Here is a 21,272-nt window from a genome sequence, read left to right as displayed (position 1 = left end):
TTAGAGGAGGAGGAGAAGGACTTGGAACTGGAACTGTCCAACAGGGAAAGCATGCCATGGGCTGAGGACAATGCTGTCCCAGGCCCCTCAGGTATTGGGGAGGTGGTCGACCAGACAGCAAACTGCCTGTCTGCACAGACGTAGGGGGGAGGATTGGCTGATGACCGGTGCTGATAGGCAGCAGATCCCTTCTGATGAAGAACAGCTGCCTCCTCCACTGATCCAAGGGCAGGGAAAGTGGAGCACAGGCAAGCCCAGAGAAGGGCTGTGAAGCTGCTAAGGAGGAGGACACCCCACACCTCCTCCCAAGGAACACCTCGAGGGGAGGAACAAGGAGAAACTGTGGGGAATGAGTCTTTACTAGACAGGTAGGTGGATGGATGGATGGATGGATGGATGGATGGATGGATGGATGGATGGATGGATGGGTAGATAGATAGATAGATAGATAGATAGATAGATAGATAGATAGATAGATAGATAGATAGATAGATAGATAGATAGATAGATAGATAGACAGACAGACAGACAGACAGACAGACAGACAGACAGACAGACAGACAGACAGACAGACAAATAGACACAGAGAGAGATGGATGGATAGAGAGAGGGATAAGGTGGATAGATAGATAGATAGATAGATAGATAGATAGATAGATAGATAGATAGATAGATAGATAGATAGACAGACAGACAGACAGACAGACAGACAGACAGACAGACAGACAGACAGACAGACAGACGGACGGAGGGATGGATGGATGGATGGATGGATGGATGGATGGATGGATGGATGGATGGATGGATAGAGAGAGGGATAAGATGGATGGATAGAATGGAATGGAATGGAATGGAATGGAATGGAATAGAATGGAATAGAATAGAATAGAATAGAATAGAATAGAATAGAATAGAATAGAATAGAATAGAATAGAATAGAATAGAATAGAATAGAATAGAATAGAATAGAATAGAATAGAATAGAATAGAATAGATCTGGAAGTGACCATGGAGGTCTTCTAGTCCAGCCCCCTGCTCAAGTAGGAGAACCTATACATTTCAAACAAGTGACTGTCTAGTGTCTTCTTAAAAACCTCCTATGATGGAGCACCCACAACGTCTGGAGGCAGGCTGTTCCACTGGTTAATTGTCCTCACTGTTAAGAACTTTCTCCTTAATTCCAGGTTGCTTCTCTCTTTGATCAGTTTCCAACCATTGTTTCTTGTCCTACCTTCTGGTGCTTTGAATAATAACGTGACCCTCTCTTGTTTGCGGCAGCCCCTCAAATACTGGAATACTGCTATCATGTCTCCCCTATTTCTTTTTTTCTTTAAACTAGCCAGACCCAACTCCTGCAGCCATTGGCTGCAGTATTCCAGGTGTGGTCTCACTAGGGTTTTATAAAGTGGTACTAATACTTCATGTGATCTCGATTCTATGCATCTATTTATACAACCCAGGATTGTATTACTTTTTTTTTGGCTGCTGCTGCACATTGCTTGCTCATAGTCAAGTGACTGTCCACCAAATGAGTATATTCGGGAATAGTTGCTTGCATAGTTTTGTGGGTGGGACATTTAACTTTGTAATTGGGCAATTGTTACTTGTGTGTTCAGTCTTGGTTTCACTTTTGACTGTGCCGATACTTTGTAACTAATAAAGATGTTCTTTGAGGGATTTCCAAGCCTTAGAGTTCTGCTTTATTCATCTCTGTTTGTCGGAACTATGACATTTGAACATTGGGTGCTATCTAAACAAATCAAATTCAATGGTGAAAAAACTAAGGTTCTACACTTAGGCAGGAAAAACCAAATACACATGTATAGTATAGGGGGTACCTTGGTCAATAGTAACAACTGTGAGAGGGATCTTGGAGTCCTAGTGGACAATCACTTCAATATGAGCCAGCAGTGTACTGCAGCTGCCAAAAAAGCCAACACAGTGCTAGGCTGCATTAACAGAGGGATAGAATCAGGATCATGTGAAGTGTTAATACCACTTTACAATGGCTTGGTAATGGTGTTCCAGTATCTCAGGGGCCGCCACAAAGAAGAGGCAGTCAAGCTATTCTCCAAAGCACCTGAAGGCAGGACAAGAAGCAACGGATGGAAACTAACCAAGGAGAGAAGCAACTTGGAACTAAGGAGAAATTTCCTGACAGGGAGAACAATTAACCAGTGGAACGGCTTTTCTTCAGAATGCTCTAACACTGGAAGTTTTAAAAAAGAAACTGGACAGCCATTTGTATGAAATGGTATAGGGTTTCCTGCCTGAGCAGGTAATAACAACAACAAGAAGAACAAGAACAACAACAACAACAGAGTTGAAAGAGATCTTGGAGGTGTTCTAGTTCAACCCCCCTACTCAGACAGGAAACCCTATAATCTCTTCTTAAAAACTTCGTGTTGGAGCATTCACAGCTTCTGGAGGCAAATCATTCCAGAGATTAAATGTTCTCACTGTCAGGAAGTTTCTCCTGAGTTCCAGGTTGCTTCTCTCCTTGATGAGTTTCCATCCGTTGCTTCTTGTCCTGCCTTCAGGGGCTTTGGAGAATAGCTTGACTCCCTCTTCTTTGGGGCAGCCCCTGAGATACTGGAACACTCCTATCATGTCACCCCTCACCCTTCTCTTCGTTAAACTCGACATATGCAATTCCAGCAGCCGTCCTTTGTATGTTTCAGTCTCCAGTCCCCTGATCATCTTTGTTGCTCTTGCACTAGATGACCTCCAAGGTCCCTGCCAACTTTGTTGTTGTTGCTGCTGTTGCTGTTGTCGTTGTCATTATTATTATTATTATTATTATTATTATTATTATTATTATTATTATTATCATTATCATTATTATTATCATTATCATCATCATTATTATTATCTGCCCAGTCTCTTCTTAAAAAGTTCCAGCAATGGAGCACCCACAACCTCTGAAGTCATCCCACTGATCAACTGTTCTCACTGTCAGGAAATTTCTCTTTCATCACCTTCCACCCATTTCTTCTTGTAAGGAGGTAATTTTGGATTTTATTTCTTTCTTCCAGAGGATTAACTCTCTCATGTGATCAATATACTCCCCCTCTTCATCCAAGGATTCAGAGCTTCATTGACGAACAGAGGACCCGGGAGAAACCCTTGGGGCCCCACCCTCGATCTCTCCTGGCGGATCCTGGGTGTTCTGAGAACCTGGTTTGCATGTTGCTCACCTTTCACTGCCATACTGGGTAACGTCATCAGTGCAGCAAGAGTGGTCCATGGATAGGAAGGGTTGGTACGCAGCAGCTTGTCCTAACTGTGGAGGATTAGAGTTCTCACCTGGCAGTTGGAAGAGCCAAAAGCAATTCCTAAATTTCACAAGAGAGAGAGGTGGAACATGATATTGATTAGGCAACATAGGAGAAGGAGGCCAAGAAGTTACTGCATAGCAATAAGCGTCATCGATACCAAACATTTAAAAACAGCATCCAAATAATAATTGTTTCAAGATTGATTTTCACTTTCAACTATAACAACAACAACAACCTGCAACATAACACCCCGGACTTAACAATTGTCGATAAGGAAGACAAAAAAGTCTGGATAGCGAACGTGGCAGTGCCTGGAGACAGCAGAATAGACGGGAAAGAACTAGAGAAGATAATAAAATACAAAGACCTACAAATTTTTAATTTTTGTATCTTGTTTTTATTATGTATTGCCCTGTTCACCGCCCTGAGTCCTTCGGGAGAAGGGCGGTATACAAATTAAATAAATAAATAGAAATAGAACGACTGTGGCAAAGGCAAGCAAGGGTAGTACCAATAGTAATAGGTGTATATGTATATGTATATGTATATGTATATGTATATGTATATGTATATGTATATGTATATGTATATGTATATGTATATGTATATGTATATGTATATGTATATGTATATGTATATGTATATGTATATGTATATGTATATGTATATGTATATGTATATGTATATGTATAGAAAGGGAATGTCAAAACAATCACTTTCAGGCAGATGGGATAACATCTTACCTAGCTTTCGTCAAAGTAATCAGCCAATCCAACTTTTGGGATTCCCCTTCTCTTGTCCAACCATCTTGTGAAAGAGGAAAGAATTCAGATTCTCACTGTATTACCTCATCCTGATTCCTGGAACTGCAGGGGTGAAATTCCCAGTAGGGAGAATAAATAAAGTCAGCAGCCCGGGTGTGGGGCAGACGGCTTCATCATGTCTTCTGGAGGTCTTCTGCTGCTGGTGGGACTCCTCACCCTCTGGGCAGAGCTGACCCCCGTCTCTGGCCGGGACCGTCCAAGTGAGTTTCCAGAATGATCTTGAAACCCTTTGCTGGGAGGGGCTGATGAGATAAGAGGGCTGAATTCTGCCCCAGGAAGGGACTCTGGTCTAGAACCTCTGGCTTGGTGGTGCCTCTTCTGGGAAGCTTCTTGAGATGGTGGTTGGGTATCAGCCAAATAGGAGACAGAAATCGGAGGGCCCCCCCCCCAAAAAAAAAGAGAATTGCATTTTCAGGGGAGGTCTGACCTATTTTTACTCAATGCAACAGCAGAATCCGGAGTTTAAGGAACAGGATCCATCATCTGGTCCAACCCAGTAAACCAAATTAAAACATCCCAGATGGCTCTTGACCATGTGCAGACTGAGCATGCTAGGAGGGCACCGGGTTGGGGAAGTGCCTTAAAGACTTTTGTGCTAGCTAATCAAATAACACACACAAACACACCTTTCCATTTCCTGCAGAGATTTGTCATCTTCCTGCTGATCCTGGAATATGTAAAGCCCATACACTTCGATTTTACTACGACTCGGCTTCAAACAAATGTAAAGAATTTTCATTTGGTGGATGTCCCGGCAATGCCAACAATTTTAAGACCAGGGATCAATGTCACCACACCTGTGTTGGTAAGTAGGGAAGGAGTTGTGGGCTGACTGCTGCTGTCACCTAAAATTAAGCCTAGGATGGCTTAATGTAATATCCTGATTCTTACAGCAGGCTAGGATTGAATCAGTAGAATGGAATCTTTGTCACTTATGTTTGAATTGTGGAATTTCTGGCACTGTGTAAGCCTGGTGGGGGGTTTTGCAGACTGTTTTATGACCCAACTAGGGAACATTATCAGTGCTAAAAGGGAGTGGGTTTGCAGAGAGGAGGAGGAGGAGGAGGAGGAGGAGGAGGAGGAGGAGGAGGAGGAGGAGGAGGAGGACTGTGCGGTCCTTGGTGCCCTCTGAGCTTCGTCATTTTCTTGCAGACATTTCATGACCCAGCCAGAGAACGTCATCACTGCAGTAGAGTTTGGGCTTTGCTGCCCTGTTTAGATTCTTCAGCTTTCCCTGCAAGTCTTGGTGGGGGTGGGGTTTCCTTCTTGACATTTGCTTGATTGGGGAATTATTTTCTGCTGGGCTGTGTGTCCCTGATTATGTGGATGTTGGCATGAGGGATCCATCCTGCCCAGTCCATGAACCACCAAGGGCCCAATTCTGAGGGAGCCCAGGTGCCTGTGCTGAGGCAGCCAGCTCAGGACTTCGACCTCCTCATTTAGCCAAAGACCTTCAGGCAACTTCCAGGAGGTCCAAGGAAAGAAGACCTCTCTGGTTGTCCGTCGCCCTCTTGGGGGAGGGCGCTGTCTTACCCTCTCTGTGTTATTTGGGGAGGGGGCTGAGGGAGTGTGCAGGACCAGCAGAGAAATCTCTGCCTCCCATTCCCCGGAATTCCTCCTTCCTCTTTGGTGGGCTTGTCCATGTCCACCCCCAGCATCTGGGGCAAGAGAGGGGAGCCCAGTTCCCTGAGAGGCCTACCCAGCAGGGAATGGCTCTGCTTTGTGGGGAAGGAGGTGGGGAGGTGGGATCTGGCAGCGTCTCATCTGGATGTGTGGAGATGTTTTGGCTCCTGAAAGCTCCAGAGATGGGATCTTCCTTGTTCTGGGATTCCAATTCCAGGAGAGTCTCTCAGTCTTGGGATCTTCTGTTTTGCAGAAAAGCCTGGGCTGTGTCCCCGGGGCCCTCAACAACAGGGCCAGCAAGACAAGATTACTTGTCGCAAGAATTGTGAAAATGACTGGAAATGTCCTGGGGAGAAGAAATGTTGCCGTTACGGATGCCTGACTGAGTGCAAGGATGCCGTCCATAAGAAGTTTGGTAGGTGTCACACATTGTCACTTGTGTAGTTTGCTCAGTCCAGAGGAATGGCTGTGTGGTATCTCCTCAGCCTAGACATGGTCTGGGCACCTGCAGGTTTCTCTGGGGTCTCTCAGGCTGCTGCATCTCCAGGCTCTCCTCTGGTCTATCAAAGGTTGAAAAGGTATACCCTGATGCTGAAGCAGAGCTTGGTGTGGTGAGGTGGGGACTTTTCGTCTGATAGGTACCCCACCCCCGTTCTCTGGAAGTCATGAGACTGATCCTCTATGTCCCCCTCCCTCTTTCTCTTGACCTCTTCTCCTCTTGAACCTCCTTTGAGAGAATGCCCTCCACCAGTTCAGCTGCTGCTGGGTTGTTGTGTTGGAGAAGATGGTCCTCCTGCCAGTCTGGTCAGGACGCCAGAAGGTCCCAGGCAAGGAGGACTTCCAGGAGGAGGAGAGGCTGGGACAGAACCTCTTGTCCACTTTGGTCCAGCTCATCATCTGGGCAGACCAGAACTGGTATTCTGGATCCAAGCCATTGTACTGTAATTAATCTCTTGTTAAGACTTCTATGGTCTATATAAGCAGAAGTCATTAACCTTAACAGCTCTCTCCAGATAGTTGAACTCATGGAAAACACCTTTATCATATAGAAATACCTTTATTGCATGTAGAGTCGAATACAGTAGGTGGGGTGCATTAATATGATATTTGTACAGCATTTCGAAGACATTTCCAAGGTATCTCCAAGGTCAGAAAATGGTAATACTCCCAGCGTCTGCACATGTCTGCTGTTGTCACATGTTTTCTGGTTAATGGAGGAGGAGATTCTCTAGGGACAAAGGAGGAGGAAGTCCATCCCAGAAAGGGGAGGGAAGAGGAAATACATCATAGGGTAGGGGGGTCTGACTGCCCACATTGTAATTTCTCCGAAACAGCCACGTGGTGGCAGCACAACTGGTCCATGCTCAGGTGACCCGAAGGTCCACCATAGCTTCACCAGGGGCACCAAAGATAAGCTCACATTAATTTAATGAAGCAGAACAGAAAAAAAGGAAAGAAAAAAAGGAAAATGCTCCCTGACGGAGTTAGGAAGCTCCTGTGAACGTGCCCAACTGGTGGCTTTGAAGTTTCCTGGAAAGAGAGGATGGGGGAATGACACGGTAGGTCTTTTACTCCATCCTCCTTCCATTGAAGAAATCCTCAGAGCATCCTGGAGAGACCCCGTCCCACCTTTGCTTGAAAGCCCCGGTGTTGGAGCCCCATAACTCCCGTGGGGAGGCTGCCCCATTGCTTCCCTTCTCTCCCAATCAGGACATTCCCCCTGACTTCAGGCCTGGGTCTCCGTGGCTGAAAGATGAGGCAGGGGGAAGACCTGGAGGGAATCATGGGCGGAAACCTCACATCTGAATGTTTTGGTTTTTTTACAGCTTGACCCACGAGGAGACCCACCCGAATTGGATCTAGTGTTCCAACTTGAGCCAAAGAGCCTTCTTCTGTCCTGGACCACCCCAGAGACCCTCCCCCCAAAACCCACCCTGTGCTCATCCCTCCTTCTCTGCAATAAAGCTTTGGTTCCAGCTTCCCGTCTTAGTCTCTGGTGTCTCCTTCTGCCCCTTTGGGGGTTTTCCCTCCCTACATTGACCCATGTCCCCCCCATGTCAGGGGAAGAGGAGCACCCTTCCCCAACGTGGCTTTCCGGGGGGGGATCCGCAGGGGAAGCGCCTCTCTCGTAGCCAGAAATCCCTGCCGGATGGACAGAAGCTCAGTCCCCAGGAAGGGCTTACTCCAGAGTAAGTCTGGGGTGGGCACAGAGCCTCTGCCGTCCTGCGATGGCTCCACACGGATGGTCTGGCTGGGGGCCATGAGGCACATCAGAGAAAGTTTTTTGCCTTTATTTAAATTAAGCAGAACGGGGGGGGAGAGAAGCAGGAGGAAGAAAGCTGCAAAACAGAACAGAATCTTAGGGAAAAATATTTGCTACATGAGGGCTTCTCCTGCATGGAGATATTTGTCTGTTTTAAACATTAATCTGTATAGCTGTCCACACAAAATCTCCTTTGCCAGGAAGGAAGGGAGGGAGGGAGGGAGGGAGGGAGGGAGGAAGGAAGGAAGGAAGGAAGGAAGGAAGGAAGGAAGGAAGGAAGGAAGGAAGGAAGGAAGGAAGGAAGGAAGGAAGGAAGGCTGTTAAAAGCAATTCAAGGGTGTTGTGTGAACAAAGTCAGGCGTAATGCTGAAGCCAACAGCTGGGCTGGGGCCACTGAGCTATCTGGACTGACCTCAGACAAGCCTTCTTTCTCAGCCCATCCTCCCCCACAGGGCTGTTGTGAAGAGAAGAGCTGAGTCCAATTCCTGGAGACAGTGATATATATCTATACATTCCTGGTGATATAAATCTAACCAGAGTAAACACCTTTATTTCTTTTGTTTTACATTCCAAACAGAAACCTGTGTATTGCCTTCATTCTGCCAGCAGCTGGCAAGCGCCACCCAGGTGTTTGTGCTCAGATGCTCAGGGAATTCCCCCCACACACACCCTCCTCCCAAATGGTCTGTCCCAGAGAGCCCTTCCTTGCATGGCCAAGGCAAACGGTCACTCCTGATTTGAGGGCATCCGGGCTCCGCTCTCACCGTTCCTCTTTACCCAAATCCCCATGCAACACGCTGAACAAACCGCCTCGTTCAAGGCTGCGGTCACACAGATCCTCCTCTGATGCAGCCATGTTTGCAGTTGTGGGGAAGAGCCCTTCCAGCCAGCGAGAGTTGGTGGCTTCTCACCTCCTCCTGGGAAGAGATAGAACATCAGAGCTGGAAGGGACCTTGGAGGTCTTCTAGTCCGACCACCGGATCAGGCGGGAAGCCCTACACCATTTCAGACAAAGGGCTGTCTAGCCTCTTCTTTAAAACCTCTGGCGATGGGGCACTCACAACACCAGGAAGGGTGCAGGGTCTCCTGCGTGAGCAGACGGTTGGACTAGATGACCTCCAAGGTTCCTTCCAACTCTGTTTTTCTGTATTCTATTCTGAATTCTGGAGGCAAGTCGTTCCATTGATTAATAATATTAGTCATTAATTGCTCTGACTGTCAGCAAATTTATCCTCAATTCTAAATTCTTTCATCATCTTCCATTCATTTCTTCTCGTAATGAGGTAATTTTGGATTTGATTTGCCCCATGCAATCAATAGACTACCTCTCTTCATCCAGGGATTCAGAGCTTCATTGAAGAGCAGAGGACCCAGGAGAAACCCTTGGGGCCCCACCCTCAATCTCTCCTGGCGGATCCTGGATGATATGAAAACCTGGTTTGCATGTTGCTCACCATTCACTGCCATTTGGGGTAACGTCATCAGTGCAGCAAGACTGGCCCATGCATAGGAGGGGTTGGTACACAGCAGCTTCTCCTACCTGCCTGGGGTATTTTTTTTATTCCTTGTTCCTTCATCTGTCCTTGCTCCTCCTTAACCAGGGTTGGTTAATCGATGGGCTGTGGGGGAGGGGCACCCTGGGCTGATGGCAGTCGGAAGACCCAACAGAAACTCCTTACGTTTCACAGGACAGAACTTCAACTGCACGGGGAAATGGGTTTGGATCAGGCCAGATCTGAGAATTCAGAAGTTCTTGCATAGCAATAAGCCTCATCCATACCAAACAATTAAAACCAGCAGTCAGATAAGAGTTGCTGGGATTTTGCAAGGTTGCAGTTCGTCTGGCAGGGCTGCTCAGTCGAGCTCCCAATGTGGGGAATGGAGGCCGGGTGGCCCCGTGGAGTAAATCAGGCCAAGAGGGGAGAGAATATTTGTAGCCCAGGGTTGAACTGAGGAGTCCTTGGTGCTCTCTCAGCTCGGTGGATTTCTTGCACACCTTTCGTTACCCAACTAGCTAACCTCATCAGTGCTGGAAGGGAGGGGGGTTTGAGGGGGAGGGGAGGAGGAGGAAGATTGTGGGACCTTGCTGCTCCCCCAGCTTGGTGGTTTTCTTGCACACATTTCATGACACAACTACCTTACCACATCAGTGATAGAAAGGAGTTGGGTTTTTGGAGAGGAGGAGGAGGAGGAGTATGGGGTCCTTGATGCTCTCCATGCTTGATGCTTTTATTGCAGACATTTCAAGATCATCAGTGCTGGGGGGGGGGGTTGTGGAAAGGAGGAGGAAGAAGATGAAGAAACAAGTGTTCATTTCCCCTGCTGCGCTTATACCCCGACTCTGTGACTTCTGTTTCCTTGACTCAGGACCTGTGCTTCGTTTGATCACAAAATTGGACCTTGAGGGTTTTACATTGGATTCTGGGTGGAACGCAGGGACCTTTAAGTCCTGCTGTGAGGAAGCGAGAAGACCCCCTTGCAGGAGAAGAGCCGATGAGGAGATTGACAACTCTTCCTCAACGCAACAGACCGCTGGCCTTTCCGTGTAAGGTGAGGCCAACAGGTGAGGAAACACCTGGCATCTCTAACAATGGAGGCCTGTTGTCTTCGAACAGGTGAGCCCTGGGGCTGCTGCTCCTTCCTGGATCCTGGCTTATAGATCAGCATCCTGGGTTACCAAACCTGTTTGCCTGTTGGCATCACAACTTGTACTGTGACTGAAGGGATTGGCAGGGACATCCTGAGAGGGTCAGGTGCCCCTGGCACGGGCACAAGTGTGACTCACGAGGGTGTCCCTCTCTGTCCGGCAGCACTGAGGACAGTCAGTGGACTCTGCGACAGGAGATTCTTCCTTTAATTTCTGCTGTGTTAAATGGAAACTGACGGGCGGACGGTGGAAATGGACGCTTTTCGGTCTGCTGAGAAATGAACTCCTCCACATTGAGGACATTATTGGTGAACTAAGCACAGATGGCTTGCAAAAGAGCCTTGGTGGAGCAGTGGGCTAATGCCTCCTTAAGTAACACCAGCTGCCTGCAATTAGTGCAGGTTCGCATCCCACCAGGCTCAAGGTTGACTCAGCCTTCCATCCTTCCGAGATAGGTAAAATGAGGACCCAGATTGTTGGGGGCAATAAGCTGACTTTGTAATAATGCCGCTTGGGGCTCCCCGAAAGCCCTAATAAGCAGGCATATACATAGAATGAAGGCTATTGCTAAGCACATTGATTTGTGCTTAGAGTGTAAGCCGCCCTGAGTCTTCGGAGAAGGGCAGGATATAAATGGGATTCAAATAATAAAATAAAATAAAATAAAATAAATAAAAAAGAGATATTTTGTGTACAACTGTAATAACCTATGCGTAAAACATAGGCAATCTTCATGCATAAGAGGTTCTTGTGTATCTAATATTTTTTTCCCCGCCATTCTGTTTTCTGAGGCATCCTTGGGGTTCTCTGAGCTTGCAATTGTTTCATTACCCATCTAGGGAACAACATCACTGTTAGAAGGATGTGGGGTTTGGGAGAAGGAGGAGGGGAGGAGGAGGAGGACTCATACCTTGCCTTGCTTATTGTGCATGGACTTTGCAGTGTGCCTGGATTTCAGTCCTTGTGTGTGTAGGGGGGGATTTGCGGACTTGTGCCTTCATTCTTGGACTTTGCAACCCTGGGACTAGACTGAACAATACTAGACTCAACAGAACTTCACATTTGGTGTGCGTGGGGACCTGGGGGATAGCACTAGTGGCCCGGAGTGTGTGAGGGGCGGAGACTAGAAGTGGCATCAGGGACCTGCCTTCCTTTCCCCAACCGTCCAGCCAATGCAGCTCAGAGGATTCCCCACCTCTTGTTCAACCAACTAATGAAAGAGCAAAGAAATGAAATCCTCACTCTATTACTCCATCCTGCTTCCTGGATGTGAAATTCCCAGTTGAGAGAATAAATAGAGCGAGCAGCCCGGGTGTGGGGCAGACGGCTTCATCATGTCTTCTGGAGGTCTTCTTCTCCTGCTGGGACTCCTCACCCTCTGGGCAGAGCTGACCCCCATCTCTGGGCAGGACCATCCAGGTGAGTTTCCAGAATGATCTTGAAACCGTTTGCTGGGAGGGGCTGACGTGATCAGAGGGCAGAGTTCTCCCCCACGGAGAGAAAACCAAGAACCCCAATCTAGAACCTCTGGCTTGGTGGTGCCTCCTTGGGGAAGGTTCTTGAGATGGTGGTTGGGTGTCAGCTGAATAGGAGACAGAAATCAGAGGGGCCCCCAAAAAAGAGAATTGTATTTTCAGGGCAAGGCTGACTTATTTTTACTCAATGCAACAGCAGAATCCAGAGTTTAAGGAACAGGATCCACCATTCAGCCATCTGGTCCAACCCAGGAAGCCAAATAAAACATCCCAGATGGCTCTTGACCATGTGCAGACTGAGAATACTAGGAGGGCACCAGGTTGGGGAAGTGCCTTAAAGAGGTTTCTGCTAACTAATCAAATAACACACACAAACACACTTTTCCATTTCCTGCAGTGTTTTGTTATCTCCCTGCTGATCCTGGAATATGTAAAGCCCATAAGCCTCGTTTCTACTACAACCCGGCATCAAACAAATGTAAAGAATTTTTTTACGGTGGATGCGGTGGGAATGCCAACAATTTTAAGACCAGGGATGAATGTCACCAGACCTGTGTTGGTAAGTAGGGAAGGAGCTGAGGGCTGACTGCTTCATTGAACTGGGTGGCTTAATGTTATATCCTGGTTCTCACAACAGGCTATGATTGATTCAGTAGAAGGGAAGGGAATTTTCAGGGTTGAACTGTGGAGTCCATTCTCCAATTCACCTGAGGGCAGGACAAGAAGCGACAGATGGAAACTCATCAAGGAGAGAAGCAACCTGGAACTAGGAAGAAATTTCCTGGCAGTGAGAATAATTAATTAGTGGAACAGAAGCTGCCTCCAGAAATTGAGGGTGCTTCGTCACTGGAGGTTTTCAAGAAGAGACTGGACAGCCACTTGTCTGGAATGGTGTAGGGTTTCCTGCCTAACCAGGGGGTTGGACTAGAAGACCTCCAAAGTCCCTTCCAATTCTGTTATTCTATATTGAGTGTTCTGCTTGAAACCCCCAGTGATGGAGCCCCATAACTCCAGGGGGGCAGCTACCCCAGTGCTTCCAGGCTCTCCCAATCAGGCCATTCCTCCAGATTTCAATTCGAGTCTCTGTGGTTGTACGATTAGCCAGGATGAAGCACTGCCTGCAGTCCTGGGCAGAAATCTCATGTCTGAATGTCTCTTTTTACAGCATCCGCAATGGGGAGACCCACCTGAATTGGGTCTAATTCGCCAACTTCACTGACAGGCTTTCCTTCCGTCCTGGATTATTCTGGAGACCCTCCCCCCAAACCCACCCTGGCTTCATCCCTTCTGTTCTGCAATAAAGCTTTGTTCTCGCTGCCTTCTTGGTCTCAGCTGCCTTTTTCTGCCCCCTTGAGGGTTTTCCCTCCCCACAAAAGCCCCAGTGTGGCTTTCCAGAGGGAATCCACAGGGGAGACACGTCTCAGAGACAGAAAGTCTTAAAGTTGCCAAGTTTGAAGTCCCCTGGATTAGGGAGACAAAGACCCTTAAAATTTACATACCCCGACCAAATTTCTTTTTCTTTTTTCTTTTTTTTTTACAAATTTTATTGTTTAAAACACGATATGAACGGACTGACATACCTTCTTGTCTTACATTATTTTTGAGATTTACATATATATATATACACATAATATACACATCAGTTATAGACAATTATACCATATTTAAAACAATCAACCAATCTATGAACTCAAATGGAGACCTTCCTTTTGTCCCCACCAAACGTAGAACTTATTCCAGATTTTATAATAACCTGATTGAGATTTCCACAGTGGCGTAGCGTGGGTTGTCAGCACCCGGGGCAAGGCAAGTAATTTGCGCCCCCTAACCCGTGGATTTTAGCACTCGAGTCTCTTCCACTAGCTCAGGAATTCTGGGAGTTGAAGTCCATGAGTCATAAAAGAGCCAAGGTTGCCTACCCCTGAGTTAGGTTCAAGGCAAAAAAGGGTCTCTGGAGAAGAGGGAAAATGCTAGTTTAAAACTGAAACAAGGCAACTTTAAGGTGCCTCAGCTGTGATTTAGGATGAGACAAAGAGAGGACATGGCGTTGAAAATGGTTAATGGGGCATGTTTGTTCCACTCTTAGTGGACGTCAGGATAAACCCCACAAGAGAATGACCTTACAACAGATGTGAATAGGCTTGGACTACGTTTGTAGATTGAGTGCATACATCACATGGAGCGATGATGGGCTTCATCAAGATTTATGATCCCACAATTGGTTAGTTTTCTCCATCTTGTTATGTCATGTCATGTCATGTTATGTCATGTTAGGCGACAAACAATGACTTCCAACTTACAATGCCTCAGCTTCCCAAGGTTATTCCAAAGCCGGAAAAGCCAACCAACCCACCCTGCAACTTTGCCTGCTTAGGCTGAACCCCAGGAATTCATACTTGCTGCAGCGCCCGACCTATTTTCTGCCCAGACGCTGCTTATCCAAGCCAAGCCGCCTCCTTCTCTTTGGCACCTCGGCCCAAAGATTCGCCAGCCTGGCTGGAAACTCTCGCTGCTGGCGACGTGTGTCGGCGGGGGGCGGTCCCGATCGCCTCCTGCAGTGGGAACCGAATGGCCACAGAGAGTCAATACGGCAGGAGGAGGAGGAGGAGGAGGAGCAGCAGCAAGCAGCCGCAGGTGTGGCAGCTGCAGTTGTTACCTTTACCTCCGGGAAAGGAGGAGACGGGGGCGGGAGCTGGGTCGGGGGGGGGCGGGCTTGCAGGTTGAGAGCCAAGCGGAGGAGAACCGTGGTGGGAGAAAGAGAGGGAGGCAAGACGCCGCCAAGCCTCCCCACCCCCACCCGAGAAAGGAGGCGATCCGTAGCCGCGAGAGGACGGGATCCCGCTCTGGCTGGGCGCAGCGAATGCGGTTGCTTTCTACGCTCCGCCCGCTCGCTCGCTCCTCCGATCCTCGGCGAAGCGGAATCGTCCCCCTCCGGCGAGCTTAATGGGCGCCCCCCCAGATGTTGCGCCCGGTGCAGCCGGCCCCCCCTGCACCCCCCACGCTACGCCACTGGATTTCCAGGGTTAATTTGTCCATTTCTGCGCACGCCCAAATTTTATTTATCACCTCGCTTTCGTCCGGTATTTCACTCCTTTTCCAATTCTGGGCGAACGACATTCTTGCTGCTGTAATGATATGGATCAACAAATATAACTCTTCTTTGGAGTATTTCTCCTCTGTTATACCCAATAAAAAAATTCTGATCTAAACTCGACTTTGCGTCCTAGTATTTCTTCTAACCAAGTCCAAATCTTTTGCCAATACCTTTGCGTCTTACTGCAAGACCACCATACATGAAAATATGTGCCTATTTCTTCAGAGCATTTCCAACAACTAGGAGATATTGTCTTATACATTGTAGCTAAACGTGCTGGGGGGAGATGCCATCGATAAAACATTTTAAATAAATTTTCCTTATAGGCTGAGGCCAGTGTTATCCTTTTATTCCTATCCCAGAGCATTAGCCATATGTCAAGATCGATGCCATGCCCCACATTTTTGGCCCAAGACAACATAGGTTCCTTCACTTGTTCCTCAAACATTTTATATCCCAAAAGCAAACTATACAATTTCCTTAAGTGTTTGTCATCTGGACCCAATAATATTTTATCCAAAGCAGTTTCTTGGGTATTTATCCCCCATTCTTTCTTGTCTTTCCCGAATCGTGATTGTATCTGTAGATAGGCCCACCAATCTCATTTTATCCCTTGTAGTTCTAAATCGCTTCTAGATTTCAATTCCCCCTCATTATCCATAATATCTTTGTATGTAATATTATTACCCAAATTGAACAGATTTGGATAAACAATCGCTTCGAGGGTGGACAGCCAGACTGGTATTTTAGTATAGTTTTGGTTTCTAATTTTGTTCCAAATATTGAATAAGGCTTGTCTAATCCGATGTTTTTGAAAATGTCAAAATAATCCTTGTTTCTCAGTCCAAAGAAAAGCATGCCAACCAAATTGTAAATCATGGCCTTCTAAAGTTAGTAATCTTTTGTTCTTCAGAATTATCCACTCTCTAATCCAATTTAACGCTGCGGCATGGCAATCCAAATTCCCCGTTTTCCTTTGCATGCTGCAAATATTTCATTTGAATTCTTGGTTTTTTCCCTTGCCAAATGAAATTTAATGACAGTTTATTCAGATTTCAAAAGAATTCTGAATCAAGTTGTGTTGGAATATTTTGAAACAGGAACAAGATTTTAGGCAAGACGTTTATTTTAATCACTGCAATTCTCCCCAGTAGTGAAAGACTCAAGTTCCCCCGTCTTTCCAAATCACCTTTTATTTGTTTCACTATTTTATCGTAATTGTCTTCTTTAAGTGAAGTGCATCTAGCCGTGATGGTGATTCCTAAATATTTTATTTTCTTAACTATTTCTATGTCCATAGTTCTAGCCAAATTATCTTTCTGTTTATTGGTCATATTTTTAACAATCATCTTGGTTCTACCCCTATTTATTTTCAGCCCCACGACTTCACCATGTTTAACTAATTCTTACAACAATTTCAGTCCCAAATGTTGTGGGTCCTCCATGATAAAGACCAGATCATCCACAAATGCTTGAAGTTTGAAGGTTTCCTTTTTAATGTCTAATCCTTTTATCTGCGGTTCATTTCTAATTATCCTCGTTAGGACTTCTAATGTCAATATAAACAGTAATGGAGATAAGGGGCAGCCTTGCCGTGTTCCCTTTTGTATTTGAAATTTCCTAGATGCTTCCCCATTTATAATTACCTTTGCTTCCTGATTAGTATAAATTGCCCTTATTATATTTGTAAATTTTTCACCCATAGCCATATATCTAAGTTGTTGATATAAAAATGACCATTTAACATTATCAAAGGCCTTCTGGGCATCTAAGAATAACAACGCCATCTGTTGTTTGCTATGTGATTCGTAATATTCCAACGTGTCCAATATGACCCTAATGTTATGCTTAGTTTGCCTTTTAGCAAGAAAACCATTCTGATCCACATGTATAAAATCATTTAGGAACCTTTTTAGTCGCTCTGCTATGACTGTTGTAAATATCTTGTAGTCAGAATTAAGTAGAGATATAAGTCTATAATTTTGAATTAATGTACGTTCGGCATTATCTTTCGGGATAAGGACTATGTTTGCCTCAGACCATGACTTAGGAATTCTTGCTTCTTCCAAGACCGTATTGAACACCTCCAATAAGCTAACCTCATCAGTGCTGGAAGGGAGTGGGGTTTGAGGGGGAGGGGGAGAAGAGGAGGAGAAAGAGGAGGAGGAGGAGAAGTAGGGGAAGGAGGACTGTGGTGTCCTTGGTGCTCTTGCACACCTTTCATTACACAACTAGCTAACCTCATCAGTGCTGGAAGGGAGGGGGGTTTGAGGGGGAGGGGGAGGAGGAGGAAGATTGTGGGACCTTGCTGCTCCCCCAGCTTGGTGGTTTTCTTGCACACATTTCATGACACAACTACCTAACCACAACAGTGATAGAAAGGAGTTGGGTTTTTGGAGAGGAGGAGGAGGAGTATGGGGTCCTTGATGCTCTCCATGCTTGATACTTTTATTGCAGACATTTCAAGATCATCAGTGCTGGGGGGGGTTGTGGAAAGCAGGAGGAAGAAGATGAAGAACTGTGTGATCTTGGAAACAAGTGCTCATTTCCCCTGCTGCGCTTATACCCCGACTCTGTGACTTCTGTTTCCTTGACTCAGGACGTGTGCTTCGTTTGATCACAAATTTGGACCTTGAGGGTTTTCGTTGGATTCTGGGTGGGATGGAGGGACCTTTAAGTCCTGCTGTGAGGAAGTGCCCCTTCATGGATTACTGCCTTGTCGTGGCGAAGGGGCTTGCGTAATTCAATGAAGCTATGAGCTATGCCGTGCAGGGCCACCCAAGACAAACAGGTCATAGCAGAGAGTTCTGACAAAACGTGATCCACTGGAGAAGGAAATGGCAACCCACTCCAGTATCTTTGCCATGAAAACCCTATGGACAGTACCAAAAGGCAAAACGATATGACGCTGGAAGATGAGCCCCTCAGGTCGGAAGGCGTCCAATATGCTACTGGGGAAGAGCAGAGGGCTAGTACTAGTAGCGCCAGAAAGAATGAAGCGACTGGGCCAAAGCCGAAAGGACGCTCAGCTGTGGATATGTCTGGTGGTGAAAGGAAAGTCCGATGCTGTAAAGATTTATTCTCCATAGGAACCTGGAATGTAAGATTCACGAATCAAGGAAAGCTGGACGTGGTCAAACAAGAGATGACAAGACTGAACATCGACATCTTAGGTATCAGCGAACTAAAATGGACAGGAATCGGTGAATTTAATTCAGATGACCATCAGGTATACTACTGCAGGCAACAATCCCTCAGAAGAAATGGAGTAGCCTTCATAGTCAATAAAAGAGTAGGAAAAGCAATACTGGGATACAATCCTCAAAATGACAGAATGATCTCAGTTCGAATCCAAGGCAAACCATTCAATATCCCAGTAGTCCAGGTCTATGCCCCAACCACCAGTGCTGAAGAGGATGAAATTGACCAGTTCTATGAAGCACTACAGCACCTTATAGAACTAACACCAAAAATGATGTCCTTATCATCATGGGGGATTGGAATGCTAAAGTAGGAAGCCAAAAGATAACCAGAATAACAGGCAAGTTTGGCCTTGGAGTACAAAATGAAGCAGGGCACAGGCTGATAGAATTTTGTCAAGAGAATACGATGGTCATCGCAAACACTCTTTCCCAACAACCCAAGAGACGGCTCTACACATGGACATCACCAGACCATCAACACAGAAATCAGATTGACTATGTGCTCTGCAGCCAAAGATGGAGAAGCTCTATACAGTCAGTAAAAACAAGACCAGGAGCTGACTGTGGCTCAGACCATGAGCTTCTCCTTGCAAAGTTTAGGCTTAAACTGAAGAAAGTAGGGAAAAGCACTAGGCCACTCAGGTATGAATTAAATCATATCCCTGTTGAATATACAGTAGAGGTGACAAATAGATTTAAAGAATTGGATCTGATAGACAGAGTGCCTGGAGAACTATGGACAGAGGTTCGTGACATTGTACAAGAGGTAGCAACCAAAACCATCCCAAAGAAAAAGAAATGCAAGAAAGCAAAATGGCTGTCTGAGGAAGCTTTGCAAATAGCTGAGGAAAGGAGGGAAGCGAAAGGCAAGGGAGAAAAAGAAAGATACGCCCAATTGAATGCAGAATTCCAGAGAATAGCTAGAAGAGATAAGAATGCCTTCTTAAATGAACAATGCAAAGAAATAGAAGAAAACAATAGAATAGGGAGGATCAGAGATCTTTTCAAGAAAATTGGAGAGATGAAGGGAACGTTTCATGCAGAGGTTCTCGTGTATCTAATTTTTTTCCCCGCCATTCTGTTTTCTGAGGCATCCTTGGGGTTCTCTGAGCTTGCAATTGTTTCATCACCCATCTAGGGAACAACATCACTGTTAGAAGGCTGTGGGGTTTGGGAGAAGGAGGAGGGGAGGGTTGGAGGGGAGGAAGAGGAGGAGGAGGACTCATACCTTGCCTTGCGTATTGTGCATGGACTTTGCAGTGTGCCTGGATTTCAGACCTTTTGTGTGTGTGTGTGTGTGTGTGTGTGTGTGTGTATTTGCGGATTTGTGCCTTCGTTCTTGGACTTTGCAACCCTGGGACTAGACGGAACAATACTAGACTCAACAGAACTTCACATTTGGGAATGGCAATAGGGGCCTGGAGTGTGTGTGTGAGGGGCGGAGACTAGACGTGGCATCAGGGACCTGCCTTCCTTTCCCCAACCGTCCAGCCAATGCAGCTCAGAGGATCCAACACCTCTTGTTCAACCAACTAATGAAAGAGGAAAGAAATGAAATCCTCACTCTATTACTCCATCCTGCTTTCTGGATGTGAAATTCCCAGTGGGGAGAATAAATAGAGCGAGCAGCCCGGGTGTGGGGCAGACGGCTTCATCATGTCTTCTGGAGGTCTTCTGCTGCTGCTGGGACTCTTCACCCTCTGGGCGGAGCTGACCCCCGTCTCTGGCCAGGACCATCCAAGTGAGTTTCCAGAATGATCTTGAAACCCTTTGCTGGGAGGGGCTTACGTGATCAGAGGGCAGAGTTCTCCCCCACGGAGAGAAAACCAAGAACCCCAATCTAGAACCTCTGGCTTGGTGGTGCCTCCTTGGGGAAGGTTCTTGAGATGGTGGTTGGGTGTCAGCTGAATAGGAGACAGAAATCAGAGGGGGCCCCAAAAAAGAGAATTGTATTTTCAGGGCAAGGCTGACTTATTTTTACTCAATGCAACAGCAGAATCCAGAGTTTAAGGAACAGGATCCATCATTCAGCCATCTGGTCCAACCCAGGAAGCCAAATAAAACATCCCAGATGGCTCTTGACCATGTGCAGACTGAGAATACTAGGAGGGCACCAGGTTGGGGAAGTGCCTTAAAGAGGTTTCTGCTAGCTAATCAAATAACACACACAAACACACCTTTCCATTTCCTGCAGTGTTTTGTTATCTCCCTGCTGATCCTGGAATATGTAAAGCCCATAAGCCTCGTTTCTACTACAACCCGGCATCAAACAAATGTAAAGAATTTTTTTACGGTGGATGCGGTGGGAATGCCAACAATTTTAAGACCAGGGATGAATGTCACCAGACCTGTGTTGGTAAGTAGGGAAGGAGCTGAGGGCTGACTGCTTCATTGAACTGGGTGGCTTAATGTTATATCCTGGTTCTCACAACAGGCTATGATTGATTCAGTAGAAGGGAAGGGAATTTTCAGGGTTGAACTGTGGAGTCCATTCTCCAATTCACCTGAGGGCAGGACAAGAAGCGACAGATGGAAACTCATCAAGGAGAGAAGCAACCTGGAACTAGGAAGAAATTTCCTGGCAGTGAGAATAATTAATTAGTGGAACAGAAGCTGCCTCCAGAAATTGAGGGTGCTTCGTCACTGGAGGTTTTCAAGAAGAGACTGGACAGCCACTTGTCTGGAATGGTGTAGGGTTTCCTGCCTAACCAGGGGGTTGGACTAGAAGACCTCCAAAGTCCCTTCCAATTCTGTTATTCTATATTGAGTGTTCTGCTTGAAACCCCCAGTGATGGAGCCCCATAACTCCAGGGGGGCAGCTACCCCAGTGCTTCCAGGCTCTCCCAATCAGGCCATTCCTCCAGA

The 21,272-nt window shown here is 46.5% G+C and overlaps 2 protein-coding genes and 1 long non-coding RNA gene across 4 annotated transcripts in view; 2 read left to right on the top strand and 1 right to left on the bottom strand.

Moving 5' to 3' along the window:
• The window catches only part of LOC310639357 (kunitz-type serine protease inhibitor 4-like), a 108,219-nt gene extending 94,791 nt beyond the window's left edge, over positions 1 to 13,428 (top strand). The window contains exons 2-3 of the transcript XR_014492278.1: positions 12,508 to 12,669; positions 13,276 to 13,428. The gene's annotated coding sequence lies outside the window, so the exon portion shown is untranslated. The remainder of the gene's footprint in view (positions 1 to 12,507; positions 12,670 to 13,275) is intronic.
• LOC310639353 (kunitz/BPTI-like toxin) overlaps positions 1 to 21,272 on the top strand; it is a 210,302-nt gene that overhangs the window by 4,773 nt on the left and 184,257 nt on the right. The window contains exons 1-4 of one of the 2 annotated variants that reach the window (XR_014492277.1): positions 4,168 to 4,302; positions 4,746 to 4,907; positions 5,979 to 6,135; positions 7,552 to 7,714. Coding sequence is in view for 1 of the 2 variants with exons in the window: in XM_083361015.1 (XP_083217141.1) it covers positions 7,552 to 7,556 (5 nt within the window). In the remaining variant the exon portion in view is untranslated. Of the gene's footprint in view, positions 1 to 4,167; positions 4,303 to 4,745; positions 4,908 to 5,978; positions 6,136 to 7,551; positions 7,715 to 21,272 lie in introns of those variants that run through there. The other variant, XM_083361015.1, reaches the window with a different exon arrangement.
• On the bottom strand, positions 13,708 to 15,319 carry LOC310639373. The gene is made up of 2 exons (XR_014492279.1): positions 15,116 to 15,319; positions 13,708 to 13,863 (listed from the first exon to the last, which is right to left on the bottom strand). It is a non-coding gene; the product is annotated as an uncharacterized lncRNA (long non-coding RNA).

This window comes from Vipera ursinii, assembly GCF_947247035.1.
Source record: "Vipera ursinii genome assembly, chromosome: 3".
Taxonomy (NCBI): Eukaryota; Metazoa; Chordata; class Lepidosauria; order Squamata; family Viperidae; genus Vipera; species Vipera ursinii.
Note: the sequence above shows the minus strand (reverse complement) of the source record. Positions and strands in the feature narration are given on the sequence as shown.